The following is a 14,463-nucleotide window of genomic DNA, read 5'->3' as shown; positions in this document are numbered from 1 at the left end:
AAATAAAATCAATGTTTTGGGATAAAGTAAAAAAGCTCATAGTATTTCAGGAAGCATTATCTATATTATTGTTGTTGTTGTTGTTGTTACAGAAATTTCATTCTAAAATAATTTTTGATTGAGCCTATCTCCCATTTCACTCATCCAAATAATCCGTCAAGCACTGTTAACATAAACTACTTTCAATTTATAATTTTAAACGTTACAAAATTTGGTTTATTTAAATTCAAATATAATAATAATTATTATTATTATTATTATTATTATTATTATTTACGTTGTCGTCGTCGTCGGTGGTTTTTAGACTACGTTTCCCATAATCCCCCACAGGAAGTCCGTTAACGCCAAATTTAATGGCGGCTCAGTGAAACGCACAGGTTTCGTAAGCGACTTGATTTTGATATTTTAAGGTAAGTAAAGGCATCTAATTTCTACTGTTTTAATCACAGTACATTTGAGCACGTTCCTAATAACGCGATTTTACTCGTTATATTCATGTTCTGGTTTCTCAAAGGCTTTGTTTATTGGCGAGAGCGGGCCATTGCTGTGCTCAATGCTGCGCCTCCAGCGCGAGTTAAACGATATTATCAACACTCTGTAACTAATACAACATTAGATGTGCAGTGATACCCCGCAGGGGTATTATTGCACATCTAATGTTTTAGTTACCTTGTTTAGCCAGGATTTAATGTTTGCGATTTGACTAAATTGTGACATTCTTTTTCCTAAACAAAACAAAATGCTTTTTCCTGTCCAATAAGACAGTAAACCAGTAAGTAAACCTCCTCCTCTCTCTCTCTCCAGATGGCGGGGGACTCCTCTGATAAGAAGGAGCTGGACCTCGCAGGGAAGGAGCGGGAGTCTCGTAAGCGCAGTCGTTCTCGCTCCAGGGATCGGGACCGGAAGGGGTCTCCGGGCAGAGAACGCAAACGGCACCGATCCCGTGAACGCAAGCGCTCCCGCAGCAGGTCCAAATCTGCTGACCGGTGTGTGGGGTTATATCCCGTCCTTCTCTGATCAGTGCTGTGATGTGTTAATGCTTGAACTCTTCTTTTCTGTGTGCAGAGATCGTCGTCAAAAAGACAAAGAAAGAGACCGAGACAAGGACAGAGAAAGGAGCCGCAAAGACAGAGAAAGAGACCGGGACAGACGGGACAAAGACCGGTCCAAGAAATCAAGGTCTGAATCACTCATGCATCAGAAATCTTTTTAGGGCCAAGCCGTGCGGATGACGAGACGATCTGGGGCTAGTGCTTCATGTGACTTATAGTCATTGAGTCTAATTTGATAATGTTTTGTGATGTGTTGAACATTGTTGTTGCAAATTCTGCAAAAAAAAAAAAAAGTTTTGATTTTACACTCAAGGAAATATAATATTATGACACTGATACTGTAACAAAATCTCTAACACAAAATATGATGCTGAAATTAAAAAAAAATTATTATAGTGGAGCTGGTGATAAATAGCAGCATTAAATACAAATCTGCACTATGCGAGAACAGGAGAAAAAAATGCACATGTATGCATTATGAGATATTTTAAAAATGTAAATAAAACTGTAATATAAATATATTAACGTCGCCATGAAATGGAAGTTGCAATCATTTTTTCTTCCCTATTGTGACACACATCCACGTGATTCTCAAATGAGAAAAAATGAGCACATGATTTAAAGAAAAATGATGCTGTGCTGATAAATGTATGAACACTGCAATATTCCATTAAAAGAAGTATCATCAATGTTGATTTCATGATGACTTTAATACTCAGTCATGAAGTGTTGCTTTTTCCTCCCAGGAGCACTTCTCCTAAATCCAAGGATTTGAAAATAAAGAGGGAGAAGGATGTGAAAAAAGAGGAAGAGGAGGAAACTGAGAAGAAGAAAGAGAAGGTGCTCTATTAGAAGTCGTTAAAGTTTGAATGTTGCGTACTGTGTACTTTTTCTTACACTGTTTCTGCACTGATTCAGGTGCAGCCTCTCTCTCTTGAAGAGCTGCTTGCTAAGAAGAAAGCAGAAGAAGAGGCAGAATCCAAGGTGAAGAGATTTTTTTATATATATATGTATATATATATTTATGCTAATGCATTCCACTGTTGCTGTTTTTCTAAACATCTGTTCCTGTTGCAGCCCAAGTTCTTGTCTAAAGCAGAGCGAGAAGCTGAGGCCATCAAACGGAGGGAGCAGCAGACAGAGGAGCGCCGCAGACAGCTGGACGAGGAGAGGAAGAAGCGGAGAATATTTCAGGACATCGGCAGGAAGATGCTAGGTGAGAGGCAGCACCACAGCAGCATCTGTAGAAACAGGATCATACAGTGTTGCGTCATTTAGTTTGTGTCTGCAATGTTCAGTTCTTTTCTTATGACCTTACCTAATCCACCTCGCAGAGGATCCTCAGGAGAGAGAACGGCGGGAAAGAAGGGAGCGGATGGAAAGAGAGAACAATGGGAATGATGAAGATGATGGGCGTCAGAAAATTAGAGAAGAGAAAGACAAAGGAAAAGAGCTGCAGGCCATAAAGGTGAAGAGTCCTACATTCGCCGGGTTTCCATCCAAAGTTGTGAATTTAACTTATGCGCAAATTTGGAGTATCGCACAAAACATTTGCGAACAAGCACCGTTTCCATCCAACGAGTCAAAGAGAACAAAATCCTCACTTCCTGAAAAACTGGCACTATGCATCACTAAGAAAAGTAGGAGAAGCTACTGATTATAATAATTTTCCTATATCATAAATAACTTGCACCTCAATATGAGCAGACGAAACACAATGAATGTGGTTATTGCTTTCGGAGGTGGATGCTGCTGTTTGGGAACGCAGTCATGTAACAGTTCTGGGAGGCTAATATACAGAAATACTTTGACAGACTTTGCTCGGGCATTTCCAAATGACCATATAACAGCGTTTCAGATGCTGTGGAACAAGATCGATCTGCTGGTTAGTCAGGATTTACTGTCCCATAGCCCAAAGTCACATGACTTTTCTGATGCGCTTGGAGGAATTTATTTGCGAAATGCATTTCCATCTCCAAGTATCCGCATTAACAATTTTTTGCACATGTCAAAAACCAGCTCAAGGGAGTGTAAATTCTTTTTTGCGAATTAGGGCATTTTTATTCTAAATTCATCGTTTCCATCACTCGATTCTGATGCGATACTTCAGATGCGCATAAAAGCAGGGTGATGGAAACCAGCCATTGTCTTCACACTCTCATCTGGAGAAAAGACTAACCACTTCAGATCAATATCTTGGCTGAGAGTAATCGTTACAAAAAAACGTTTCATTCATTGCCAAACATAGAGGGTATAGGAAAAAAACATTAGGGCTGTCAGTTGATTACATTTTTTAATCTAATTAATTACATGATGTTTCAATAAATTTCAGTAATAAATTTGGCTGTGAAAATACCCACAAAATATGATTAAACACATTTTTTGTGTGTTAAAGGACAAAGTATCAACTAGACATTAAAAAAAATTGTAGCTTTAGAAAGAAATATTTTATTTGATTCAACAAAATATATTACTCATTTAGGCTTCAACAGCCTAACGTAACCTATGGAACATAAAAGATGATGATTTGAGAAACATCTCAGTATTTTTTGTTCATACAATGAAAGTCATTGGTAACCAAAACAGCTTTGTTACAACAGTCTTCAAAATACATTCTTTTATGTTCCACTAAAGAAAGGTTTGAAACGACATCAAAGTGAGTAAATGGCAGAATTAATTTTTTGGGGAGGTGAGCTATCGCTATAATTATTTTATTAGTATTTTATTTATTTATTTATATTTATTTATTTATTATAGTGCTGTCAATAGATTAAAAAAACAAACAAATAAATTTCACAATTTCCTGAAATTAATCGCGATTAATCCCACCTAACATTAAAGTTTTTAAATATACTTTTATATTGCAATGATTTCACATTTAATCTTCAAATTAATGTACAAACAACACAAAGACATAATATTTTTTAATATTTGTTTAATGGAATCTTTTTTTTATGACTGAAGGCCAGTATCCATGATACCAATACTGATTTCTTTATAAAATTGCTCCCCTACTCAATATTTAACCATTGACTAGCCATTCAACATTACCGAATAATAATTGAGAGCTATCAATTTTAACATTTATTAGACTTTAAAAAATAACTTCTTATTTAAGTGAACTTAAAACAATCTTCATTATAATAAATGTCATATTTACCTGTGCCCTTCAGCAGAAATATACAGAAATTTAAATAATAGACCATGCAAAATGCAAAATAAATAAATAGTCTTTAAATTATTGCCAAGTAATGTTGCAAACAACAATAAAGGACTTTAACTGTAAGCAACACAAGTATATGGAAAACTAAGGTATTTTTTCCTGATGTTTTTTATTATTCAAAATTTTATATACTTTATTTACTACTACAGCATGTTGACAATGTTGAAGACATTGTCTATGATCAGATACGTTTTTAGTGGACTTTCAAAATTTGCTTTGCTTGAGAAAGCATGAAAATATAGTTTTTTATTTTTTTATTTTTTCATATGATTCAGTCGAGTTAGTTTTGCATCAAACAGTGTAATTTTCGGCAATCGAGATCTGTCAGCAACAGCGCATTTTTCCGCTTGGGCGAGCACTTCTCAGACAGCTTACCTCGCACATGAAATCAGCCGCAGACCCACAAATCACTGAGAACGCACTACAATCGATTCATAGCAACAGAGCGGAGACGAGAAAGCTGCGGAGAATCCACTTACCCGGAAGCTTCCATCACTGACATAGATTTACAGAAAGTTACTTTTTTTTAAATAAATAATTTTACATACTTATTCCCAACCATTTTTAAGCTTTAAGTCACATCTCAAATGACAAGGGATCAACTTATAATCATGTTTATAATTAGCCCGTGAACTCATTCTCTCAGACGGCCTGGGTATGTGGCACATTCGCAGCTTATATGGACAGAACGACACTTAATTATAATATATATATATATATAAAACAACATACATATGTATTAGTGATGTCAAACAATTAATCGCGATGAATCACATCCAAAATAAACTTTTTTGTTTACATAATATGTGTCTGTACTGTGTACTTTGTATATCTTCTATGAATCTACATCCCCTCCAGAAGTCTGAGATCCGCTAGTGAGTGACGCCTCGTGGTACCATCACAGAGAGGCTCAAAATCATTCTCCAGAACATTCTCGTTCACCATTCCTGGCTGGTGGAATGATCTTCCCACCCCTATCCGGAATACTGAATCCCTGACAATCTTCAAGTGACAGCTGAAAACTCTCGAAATCTCTTTCGAAGCTACTTGACTTCATCATAAAAAAAACAAACAAAAAAACAATTGTCTTTCTCTTTATTTATTCCTTCTCTTTCTAGCTTGTACTTATTTGAACAATGTCTTAAACTTGGTGTTATAAGCACTTCCTGTGTCTGTTTGTCTCTTTAAGAAGAATCGCTTTATGTATTCCCCAATTGTAAGTCGCTTCGGATAAAAGCGTCTGCAAAATGACTAAATGTACATTTATTTTGTATATATAAATACATACACATGCATATATTTAAGAAAAAAATTCTGGACTCCTTTTTAATGGTTAAATTAAATTTTATTAATCAAAAATCATGTCTAATTAATTAAAATCATGAAACTTAAAAAATGTAACAATTTATGAAATGTTTTTTTTTCAACGTTATGTTTTATTGTTACCAAATTCAGTTTTAGGATGTCTAATTATTTGAAAGCATAAAAACAAGTTTCATTTATTCTTACAATAGCCTTATGATTTTTTGCTCAGAAATTCTGTGTATTAAAATTTTTTAAGGCATAAAACATTCATTTAATCTATCTTTTAAGTAATGAAAATTAAACATTTTTTGGAAAATAAAGGTAATTTAAAATTACAATTAAAACATTGAAGAAATATTGTATGATTATTCCTTAAAAACAAGGTTTTAATAATTTTTTATTTTGACGGGTTGCCGTGAATCCCTTTACAGTTCTGTGTGTATATGATATGAGGATAGTTGTACTAAAATGAAACGTTCAAATGCTCATGAAGTGACTCTCAGAGCAGTTCTGGAGATGTTGTTCATGTATTTATGTCCTCATTTAGTGAAATGCCGGATGCTAAAATCACCGCAAGCGTCACGCGCGCTTCAGTACGAGTGGTAAACAAAACCGCACGTCTGCGCCATTCATTAAGAGACACGCAGAATTCATATGTAAATACTCATTTTGCGGCTTCATATTTACATCGTGTCGCCTCCCTTATATAATGTCAGGGGAAACACTGGTTTCTGATTAAATAAAGCAGTAATCGATGCCATAAAATCATGAGTATGTTTTGATTTAAAGGTCAGAAGATATAGCTTACATAAAAAAAAAAAAACACACCTTGAATAAATAATTTGATATGTACTGATTTATTCATTAATAGGTTATATATTATATATTTTAAACAAGTTATGAGATGTAAAGGATTTTCACAATTTTTACAAATGTTAAATAAAATAAAATGTTAAGGTTACCACCATCTTTCTAAAAAAAATACAGCGAATATAGTTTATTTTCAAATCTTTTACTGTCATTATAAAATAACTATGTTATTGTTTAATTCTAACAAATAAGTTCTTGTTACAAACTAACCGAAATCAAAAATAATTTGCTTATTTCTGCACAGGAGAGACTTGGTATTGTTTCCAAACAAAGGGAAATATATCGGCATCGGCTATCGACCAAAATGAATAGAAAAATCCAATATCATGCATCCCTAATATGTATATGTTTGTTTGTGCATATATTTAAAAAGTACTAAGTCTTTATTTAATCTTGATTATAGAGATTATAGAGTAAAATGTGAAAATACTAGATTGCCCAGAATTTTCAAAATTGCACACAAAATTTGTTGTAGGATTTATTTTGAAACAATTTTTACTCTGAAACTGCTAGTAAATTTAACAAATAATTAAAAAGAAACAGCTAGTAACACTTTAAATTAAAAGTGAAGTTTTCAAGTAGAAAGACTGAAATAGTATTTTTTTGTAAAATGTAGTCCAGTAATCTATATTTAAATAATTTTTACAGTGTACATAAACAGATGCTGGATGTTGTTGTTTGGCAGTAAGCTGAATGTGGCAGCTACGAAAAGCATTAAACAAGTAAACTGTTACTAAATGTCCCTTTGGGAATAAGCACAGCAAATCGTGGCTCCGGAAAAATTATCTGTCATCAGAATAATCCTCTTTCCATTCATTTTTTTCTGTTGTGAATTGAAGTGCATTAGGTGGTTATGTGTCTTTTTGACGAATGGTGAACCAATACTTACTTATTTTCTCTTCAGGAGCGTTATCTTGGCGGGATGAAGAAACGGCGGCGCACACGCCATCTGAATGACAGGAAGTTTGTCTTTGAGTGGGATGCGTCTGAAGACACATCAACCGACTACAATCCAATGTGAGCATCTCATGAGATGCCAGAAATAACTGCACTGCTTTGCTATTTGCAGATAAAAGTCCAGATTATTTTGTATATTTTACTGCATTGCATTTGATCTTGACTGCCTTAGATCACTCTTTTTAGGTCTGCAGATGTTTAGCCAGTTGAATTGTACATACTTCTATAGTATATATGATATTACAGAAGCTAGAGCATTACTTGACAGCACAAGAACACAGGTTTGACTGTTTCTGTGTTTAGCTATAAAGAAAAGCATCAGGTTCAGCTGTACGGCCGAGGCTTCATCGCCGGCATCGACCTCAAGCAGCAGAAGAGAGATCAGTCCCGATTCTACGGAGACCTGATGGAGAAGAGACGGACCCTTGAAGAGAAGGAGCAAGAGGAGTAAGTCCCACACGTTACATTTCATATTGATGATTGTATGTACACTACCATTCAAAAGTTTGGGGTCAGTAAGATCTTTTTTTTTTTCTGTTAAAAATTTCTGTTCAGCAAGCTTGCATTAAATTGGTCAAAATGACAGTAACAACATTATGTAGCCTATTTCAAATAAATGCTGTTCTTATGCACACACACACACACACACACACACACACACACACACACACACACACACACACAAAGAGAGAGGTCGGAGATAGCAGATTGTGCAGATTTTTAAAACAACTGTTTTCAACATTGATGATAATAAGAAATGTTTCTTGTGCACCAGATCAGTATTTCAGAATGATTTCTGAAGGATCATATGACGCAAAAGACTGGAGTAATGATGCTGAAAATTCAGCTTTTCATCGCAGAAGTAAATTGCATTTTTAAATATATTACAATACAAAGTTTTTTAATTGTAAGATTGTAATACTCTTACTGTTTTTACTGAAGGCTTGGTGAGCATAAGAGACTTCTTAAAAAAAAAAAAAAATGAAAAAAAAAATGAAGAACAATTAGATTGCAATTGTTTGTATGTCCGACCAATTTTTTATTTTTTAATTGTGGGTACTGGAAAGGAAAGTTGGTGATCACCCCACCATTTTCACAGTGTATATGCTATTAAATGTCCTGTATTTCACAGACTGAGGCTGAAGAAGGTCCGAAAGAAGGAGGCCAAGCAGCGCTGGGACGACCGGCACTGGTCTCAGAAGAAGATGGAGGAGATGACAGACAGAGACTGGAGAATCTTCAGAGAGGACTACAGCATCACGACCAAAGGAGGAAAGATCCCCAACCCCATCCGCAACTGGAAGGAGTATTCCCTGCCGCCACACATTCTGGAGGTCATCGAAAAGTGTGGCTATAAGGTCAGCTTGTGTTTGTTTGGTGTGCTTCTCAGTTGCTCTGAGTAGGTTTAGATTGTTCAGCATGTGTTTAAACCGGCATGTTGTTTTATGGCATCCATGTAAACGCTTTGAATTTATTAAAAATGTTTATCCTTTACAATTTTATTCTTTGTCAGGATCCCACACCTATCCAGAGGCAGGCCATTCCTATTGGTTTACAGAACCGTGACATCATTGGTGTGGCCGAGACTGGCAGTGGTAAAACTGCCGCTTTCCTCATTCCTTTGTTGGTCTGGATCACCACTCTGCCTAAGATTGACAGGTGAGAGCTCACTTTTCTCTGTCACGCTCTTATATGCCAACACCTGTTCTGCAGAATCAGATCAAATGTGGGAAACTCTGTATGTGTTTGTGACTGTAGGATCGAGGACTCGGATCAGGGACCGTATGCCGTCATTCTGGCCCCCACTCGTGAGCTGGCACAGCAGATAGAGGAGGAGACGATTAAATTCGGCAAACCGCTGGGGATCCGGACAGTGGCTGTGATCGGTGGAATATCCAGAGAGGATCAAGGCTTCAAACTCAGGATGGGTTGTGAGGTGAGAGTGAAATCCCTTCCATATTATTTCAAAATTGTCATTGATTATTCATAATAATACATTTTTCTTTATGTTAGTGGCAGGCTTGTTATAGTTTACTAAAAGTAAAACCACAAAGATAAAATGTTACTCGGAAAAAAACAAAACACATTTCATCTAGTTGCCAAAGCAACATTAAATATAAATATAAATAAAATAAAACAAAAATTAATTATAAAAATGTATAGTACAAAAAAATAGACATTAAATAAAACTAATAAAAATGACAGAAACTCCCCAAAATACTAAAACTAACTCAACATAAAATGAAAAATATTTATAATATATATATATATTGTAAGGGAAACAGGTCAATTTAGCTCAAAGGGAATCATTTAAGATTTTAAAGGGAATTCGAACAGAATCACTGTTTCACGGCTGATCACTGAAACGGCCAGCGATTCACTGAACGAGCCGTATAACATCAAATCTGCGCTGGATATTAATATCCAAAGTATAGTGAAAACACTATTAATTAGCACAGTAACAAGATCGGCAGTTTAAGACATTAACTTGTGAGCACAAAACACAAGATACTTCTCTCTTCAATATAAATAAGGCTTTATTAGATAAATCTAAGATATATAAACTAATCTAACACATAAGCACACGCACTCACATTCACACAAGTTGCAGGAGGATAGAACGTCAGGAAAGAATGAGTTTAAGAGGATGAAAAAATGTGAAATCCCAAGTTTACAGCAATACGTGAAATTGCATAGACATGAACAACCATTAATCACTAAATTAACCCTCGCACTGAGTTCCTCAATGAGGTTAAAATTATATTAGATAACACCAGTACAGATGTGAGTCTGGAGGTTACTTGCGTTGCCTGTTTAACGGGGTTCCCTTTGTTGTCGCTGAAAAGGGGGTTTCCCGAGGTTGCTGATTGGCTGGAAGTTCAGTAGTCGTTGAAGTGACGTCTTGGGAAGCCCGTGGTTGGGCGTAGGCTGAAGATGCGGAGTTGTGGGCTGGCTGAAGTTGAACGGGCACTCGAGGTCAGACTCGGAGACACGGCGTTACAAAACTTAACTCAGAACACGAAACTCTCAAACGGAAAAGAAAAGAAACTAAAGTAAAAGGACAGAAGTAAAGTTTGACGAGACTAGGTGGTGTTTCTTCTCATCGTGGCTAAGTAGCAGCAGGCGTGCAGGCCGAAGCACGCTGGAACGCGCTCAAAGAACGCTAAAAGTGATGACACAGCATGACTAAAAGCTAAACTACAAGCAAAGCTAAAAGCAAAATTTGATGGTGTCCTGAGTATTTAAACTGGCCTTTTGGCCACACCTCAAATGTTGTCTTGACCAATTAGATATCGTCTTTTTCTCGTGGTGTTGCGATGTTTGTCCCACCCATTCATAAATCATATGTTATCTTATCAAGATCGTGGTCCGAATTTTCCCCGCTCTTGCAGGGTATAATTTGGACATGATTCCTATAACAAGAATATGATACATTTGACAAATAACTAATGGTCAGAAACGTTTCAAGCAAGAATATTCGAACACACACATACTAAACATGAATATGATCCCTTAAGCTATTCAAGAGTTATTTAAAAAGGCATACACAATAAGTGATTAGAAACATTAAAATCAAATGTGTTGGTTACATAAATGATATGGAGTTAAGCAATGGACTGGTATCCTTTTAGAAGTCTTTTTTGAGTTCATTTTGGTGCATATATGCATTGGAAGGCATTCTCTGTGCCATTCTGGGGAGTAAGGATATGTCCTGTGGAGACCAGAGGGGTTAACAGGTCTCCTTAGGAATTTCAGTCTGGTTCTGCTAGGTGGGGGGAAGTCAGTCCAACGATCTTGTTTACTCTCATGGCTTTACATGTGAGGCTCAGACTGTCCATCTCTTCGATTACTTGCCCCAAATTAGACAATCTCTTCTTCGAATTGAAATTGTCAATAATTGTTCTAATGGTGTTAATGTTGAAAGCTGTTCTGTGAAAGAGTCGGTTATCAGACTGTGGTGCTGGGAGTTGATTTACAACATCCTGCCTTTCTGTGGAATTCGGCTCATGTTTCAACCAGGCTCCCGATCGAATCTTTAATTTGTCTGGTTCACGCTACAATATATATATATGTATATGTGTGTGTGTGTGTGTGTGTGTGTGTGTGTGTGTGTGTGTGTGTGTGTGTGTGTGTGTGTGTGTGGAATTTATTTGCAAAAACAAATAACTACATTTTTATACATTTTTTTTAAATCATGTTTTTTTTTTATTGTGTTATGTTTTTATAGTGTAAGTTAGCTGTTATTTGTTATTATTTAATCAAAACAACCCAACTGCAGTTTGATTATTAATTGGAATGTAGGACAAAAAAACATGATTTTTGAGTTGTCTGTTTTAGCAAATGATCTCTTCATGTATATATATATATATATATATATATATATATATATATTTATATTTATATATATATAAAAAAATATAAACATATTACATTTATATATGCCATTGTATAATAAAAAACATTTAAAACTTTATAAAAAAAAGGAAGACCTCATTATAGTTGTAGATCTGATGTGTTTTGCTCCTCATTCTCAGATTGTCATAGCCACACCGGGTCGTTTGATCGACGTTTTGGAAAACCGGTACCTCGTCCTGAGCAGATGCACGTATGTGGTACTGGACGAAGCCGACAGAATGATTGACATGGGCTTTGAACCCGACGTCCAGAAGATTCTGGAGTACATTCCTGTGACCAATCAGAAGCCAGACACGGATGATGCGGAGGACCCTGAAAAAATGATGCAGAACTTTGAGTCAGGCAAACACAAATACAGACAGGTAACTTAGGTTATTATAGCTGTAAATAGGAAATAACTGACTGTAAACGATGAATTATGATTTTTTTTTTTCTCCTACAATAACCTTTAATTGCACGTCCTCTCTCATGTTTTTTCAGACGGTCATGTTTACGGCCACTATGCCTCCTGCAGTGGAGCGTTTGGCCAGAAGTTACCTCCGGCGGCCTGCGGTGGTGTACATCGGCTCTGCAGGCAAGCCTCACGAGAGGGTGGAGCAGAAGGTCATCCTCATGTCCGAGGGAGAAAAGAGGTCAGAGTTCACATTAACTGTAACCAGTCACCAGTCAAGTGGAAGTTGTTGTCAGAAATGTACTTACTTTTTCTCTGAAATGTTCTTGTGTGGTAAACAGGAAGAAGCTGCTGGATGTTTTGGCAAGTGGTTTCGAGCCGCCCATCATCATCTTCGTTAACCAGAAGAAGGGTTGTGACGTGCTGGCTAAGTCTTTGGAGAAGATTGGAGTGAGTACACAGAGTTTATTAATATCTGTGATGCTTTCTAGAAATATCTCTCAGTCACAAACTCTCAATCTGTGTCTGCTTCTGTCCTGCAGTACAATGCTTGTACACTCCATGGCGGTAAAGGTCAGGAACAGAGAGAGTTCGCTCTGTCCAACCTAAAGGCGGGAGCTAAGGACATCCTGGTGGCCACAGACGTGGCAGGCAGAGGTATCGACATCCAGGATGTCTCCATGGTCCTCAACTACGACATGGCCAAGAACATTGAGGGTGAGTACATCATCTTCAGCCCTATTCGGACACTAATTGTTTCTCATGTGGACGTCTGTAAAATAAATTTACATGGCACCTCAGTGATAAAACTCATGGATTCGGACGGCAATTAAATAGCCACACAACCCTGGTGTTTGCCAAAAAACAGTAGGTAATTCTGCCAGGGATTTTTACTCGGGTGGTGAAAGAAAAACACATTCTGTATTGACTACCCCCTGTACATGGTGAAAATAACTTTCATACCCACTAGAAACAATTACCATCTAAATAGGGCTTAAGTCAATTGTTATCCCTTTGCCCTTAAGAACTGTCAAATGGTTATATCAGGGGACTTCCTCTTTCACGTTCCTATTTGGAGGATTAATATTTAACTGTTTCTTTTCTCAGACTATATCCATCGTATTGGCCGAACGGGTCGTGCTGGAAAGAGTGGTATGGCGATGACCTTCCTGACCAAAGAAGACTCTTCTGTTTTCTACGACCTGAAACAGGCCATCTTAGAAAGTCCCGTGTCCACGTGCCCGCCCGAGCTGGCCAATCACCCAGACGCCCAGCACAAGCCCGGCACCATCCTTACCAAGAAGAGGAGAGAGGAGACCATCTTTGCCTGAGCCGAACCATTTACACTTGTTGTTTGTTTTCTGTTGTACATCTTGTGAGTGTGCTGTATCTCATCACCAGATTATTTGCAACCAAGTTTATAAGAGACCACCAGTAAACCAGGGGATCAGTTTTCTGGCAGATAAACCAATCACAGGTGTAGAAACCTGTAAGAAGGCTGTAGCAGAGAGAAGTCATCCCTTGATGCACAGTTAGTCAAACATAACATCGTAGAACCGCACACACCTTTTTTTTTTTTTTTTTTTTTACGCATTATATGTGATTGTGTTAAAATACCAAATCAAAAATGATGAGTAAAACCTTCACTCTGTGGATAAATAATAAAGTCCTTCAGACTGAGTAATTTGTCATTTGAAATTCATTTAATTATTATATGAGTGCTTGATAGCATATTGATGTGTGAAAATCTTTTAACTATAATCTGTTCTGCAGTTACGTGAATTTAAATGGATTTCACAAGCCAACATGAAACTAGAGTAATTTCTGTCTCTTCTGTGTATTTTCCTGAAAACAAAATGCAGGGTATTGATTTTATCCATTGGGAACGGACAGGATTGTGTACGTTGTGTACATATTATTACCTCCCTACATGAGCCTAAGCTCTTTTCAATAAAATCTGTGCAAAATAGTGTTGCCAGCTGCTACGTGTATAGCTTAATATGGAATTGTCCCGTATTTGAGGCATCAGAGAAGCGTTCTGTATGAAAGCTTTATGGAATACAGTTTGTCCTGTATTTGCAGGCATACGTCGTATGACCATCTATACCATACAGTCGTGGCCAAAAGTTTTGAGAATTACATAAATATTGGAAATTGGAAAAGTTGCTGCTTAAGTTTTTATAATAGCAATTTGCATATACTCCAGAATGTTATGAAGAGTGATCAGATGAATTGCATAGTCCTTCTTT

General features: G+C 36.7%; 1 protein-coding gene across 1 annotated transcript; it reads left to right on the top strand.

The window, feature by feature from the left end:
* Positions 1-288: 288 nt before the first annotated feature.
* On the top strand, positions 289-13,894 carry LOC109076721 (probable ATP-dependent RNA helicase DDX23). The gene is made up of 17 exons (XM_042750180.1): positions 289-410; positions 805-986; positions 1,066-1,179; positions 1,799-1,892; positions 1,971-2,036; positions 2,130-2,268; positions 2,387-2,520; positions 7,355-7,467; positions 7,711-7,854; positions 8,540-8,765; positions 8,921-9,066; positions 9,166-9,343; positions 11,943-12,185; positions 12,304-12,455; positions 12,556-12,664; positions 12,757-12,931; positions 13,322-13,894. The coding sequence occupies exons 2-17, from the start codon at positions 805-807 to the stop codon at positions 13,543-13,545; spliced, it is 2,439 nt and encodes an 812-aa protein (XP_042606114.1). The 5' UTR covers positions 289-410; the 3' UTR covers positions 13,546-13,894.
* The last annotated feature ends 569 nt before the right edge of the window (positions 13,895-14,463 follow it).

This window comes from Cyprinus carpio, chromosome B23 (assembly GCF_018340385.1).
Source record: "Cyprinus carpio isolate SPL01 chromosome B23, ASM1834038v1, whole genome shotgun sequence".
NCBI lineage: Eukaryota > Metazoa > Chordata > Actinopteri > Cypriniformes > Cyprinidae > Cyprinus > Cyprinus carpio.
The sequence above is the reverse complement of the archived record's forward strand: the minus strand, read 5'-3'. Positions and strand labels throughout refer to the sequence as shown.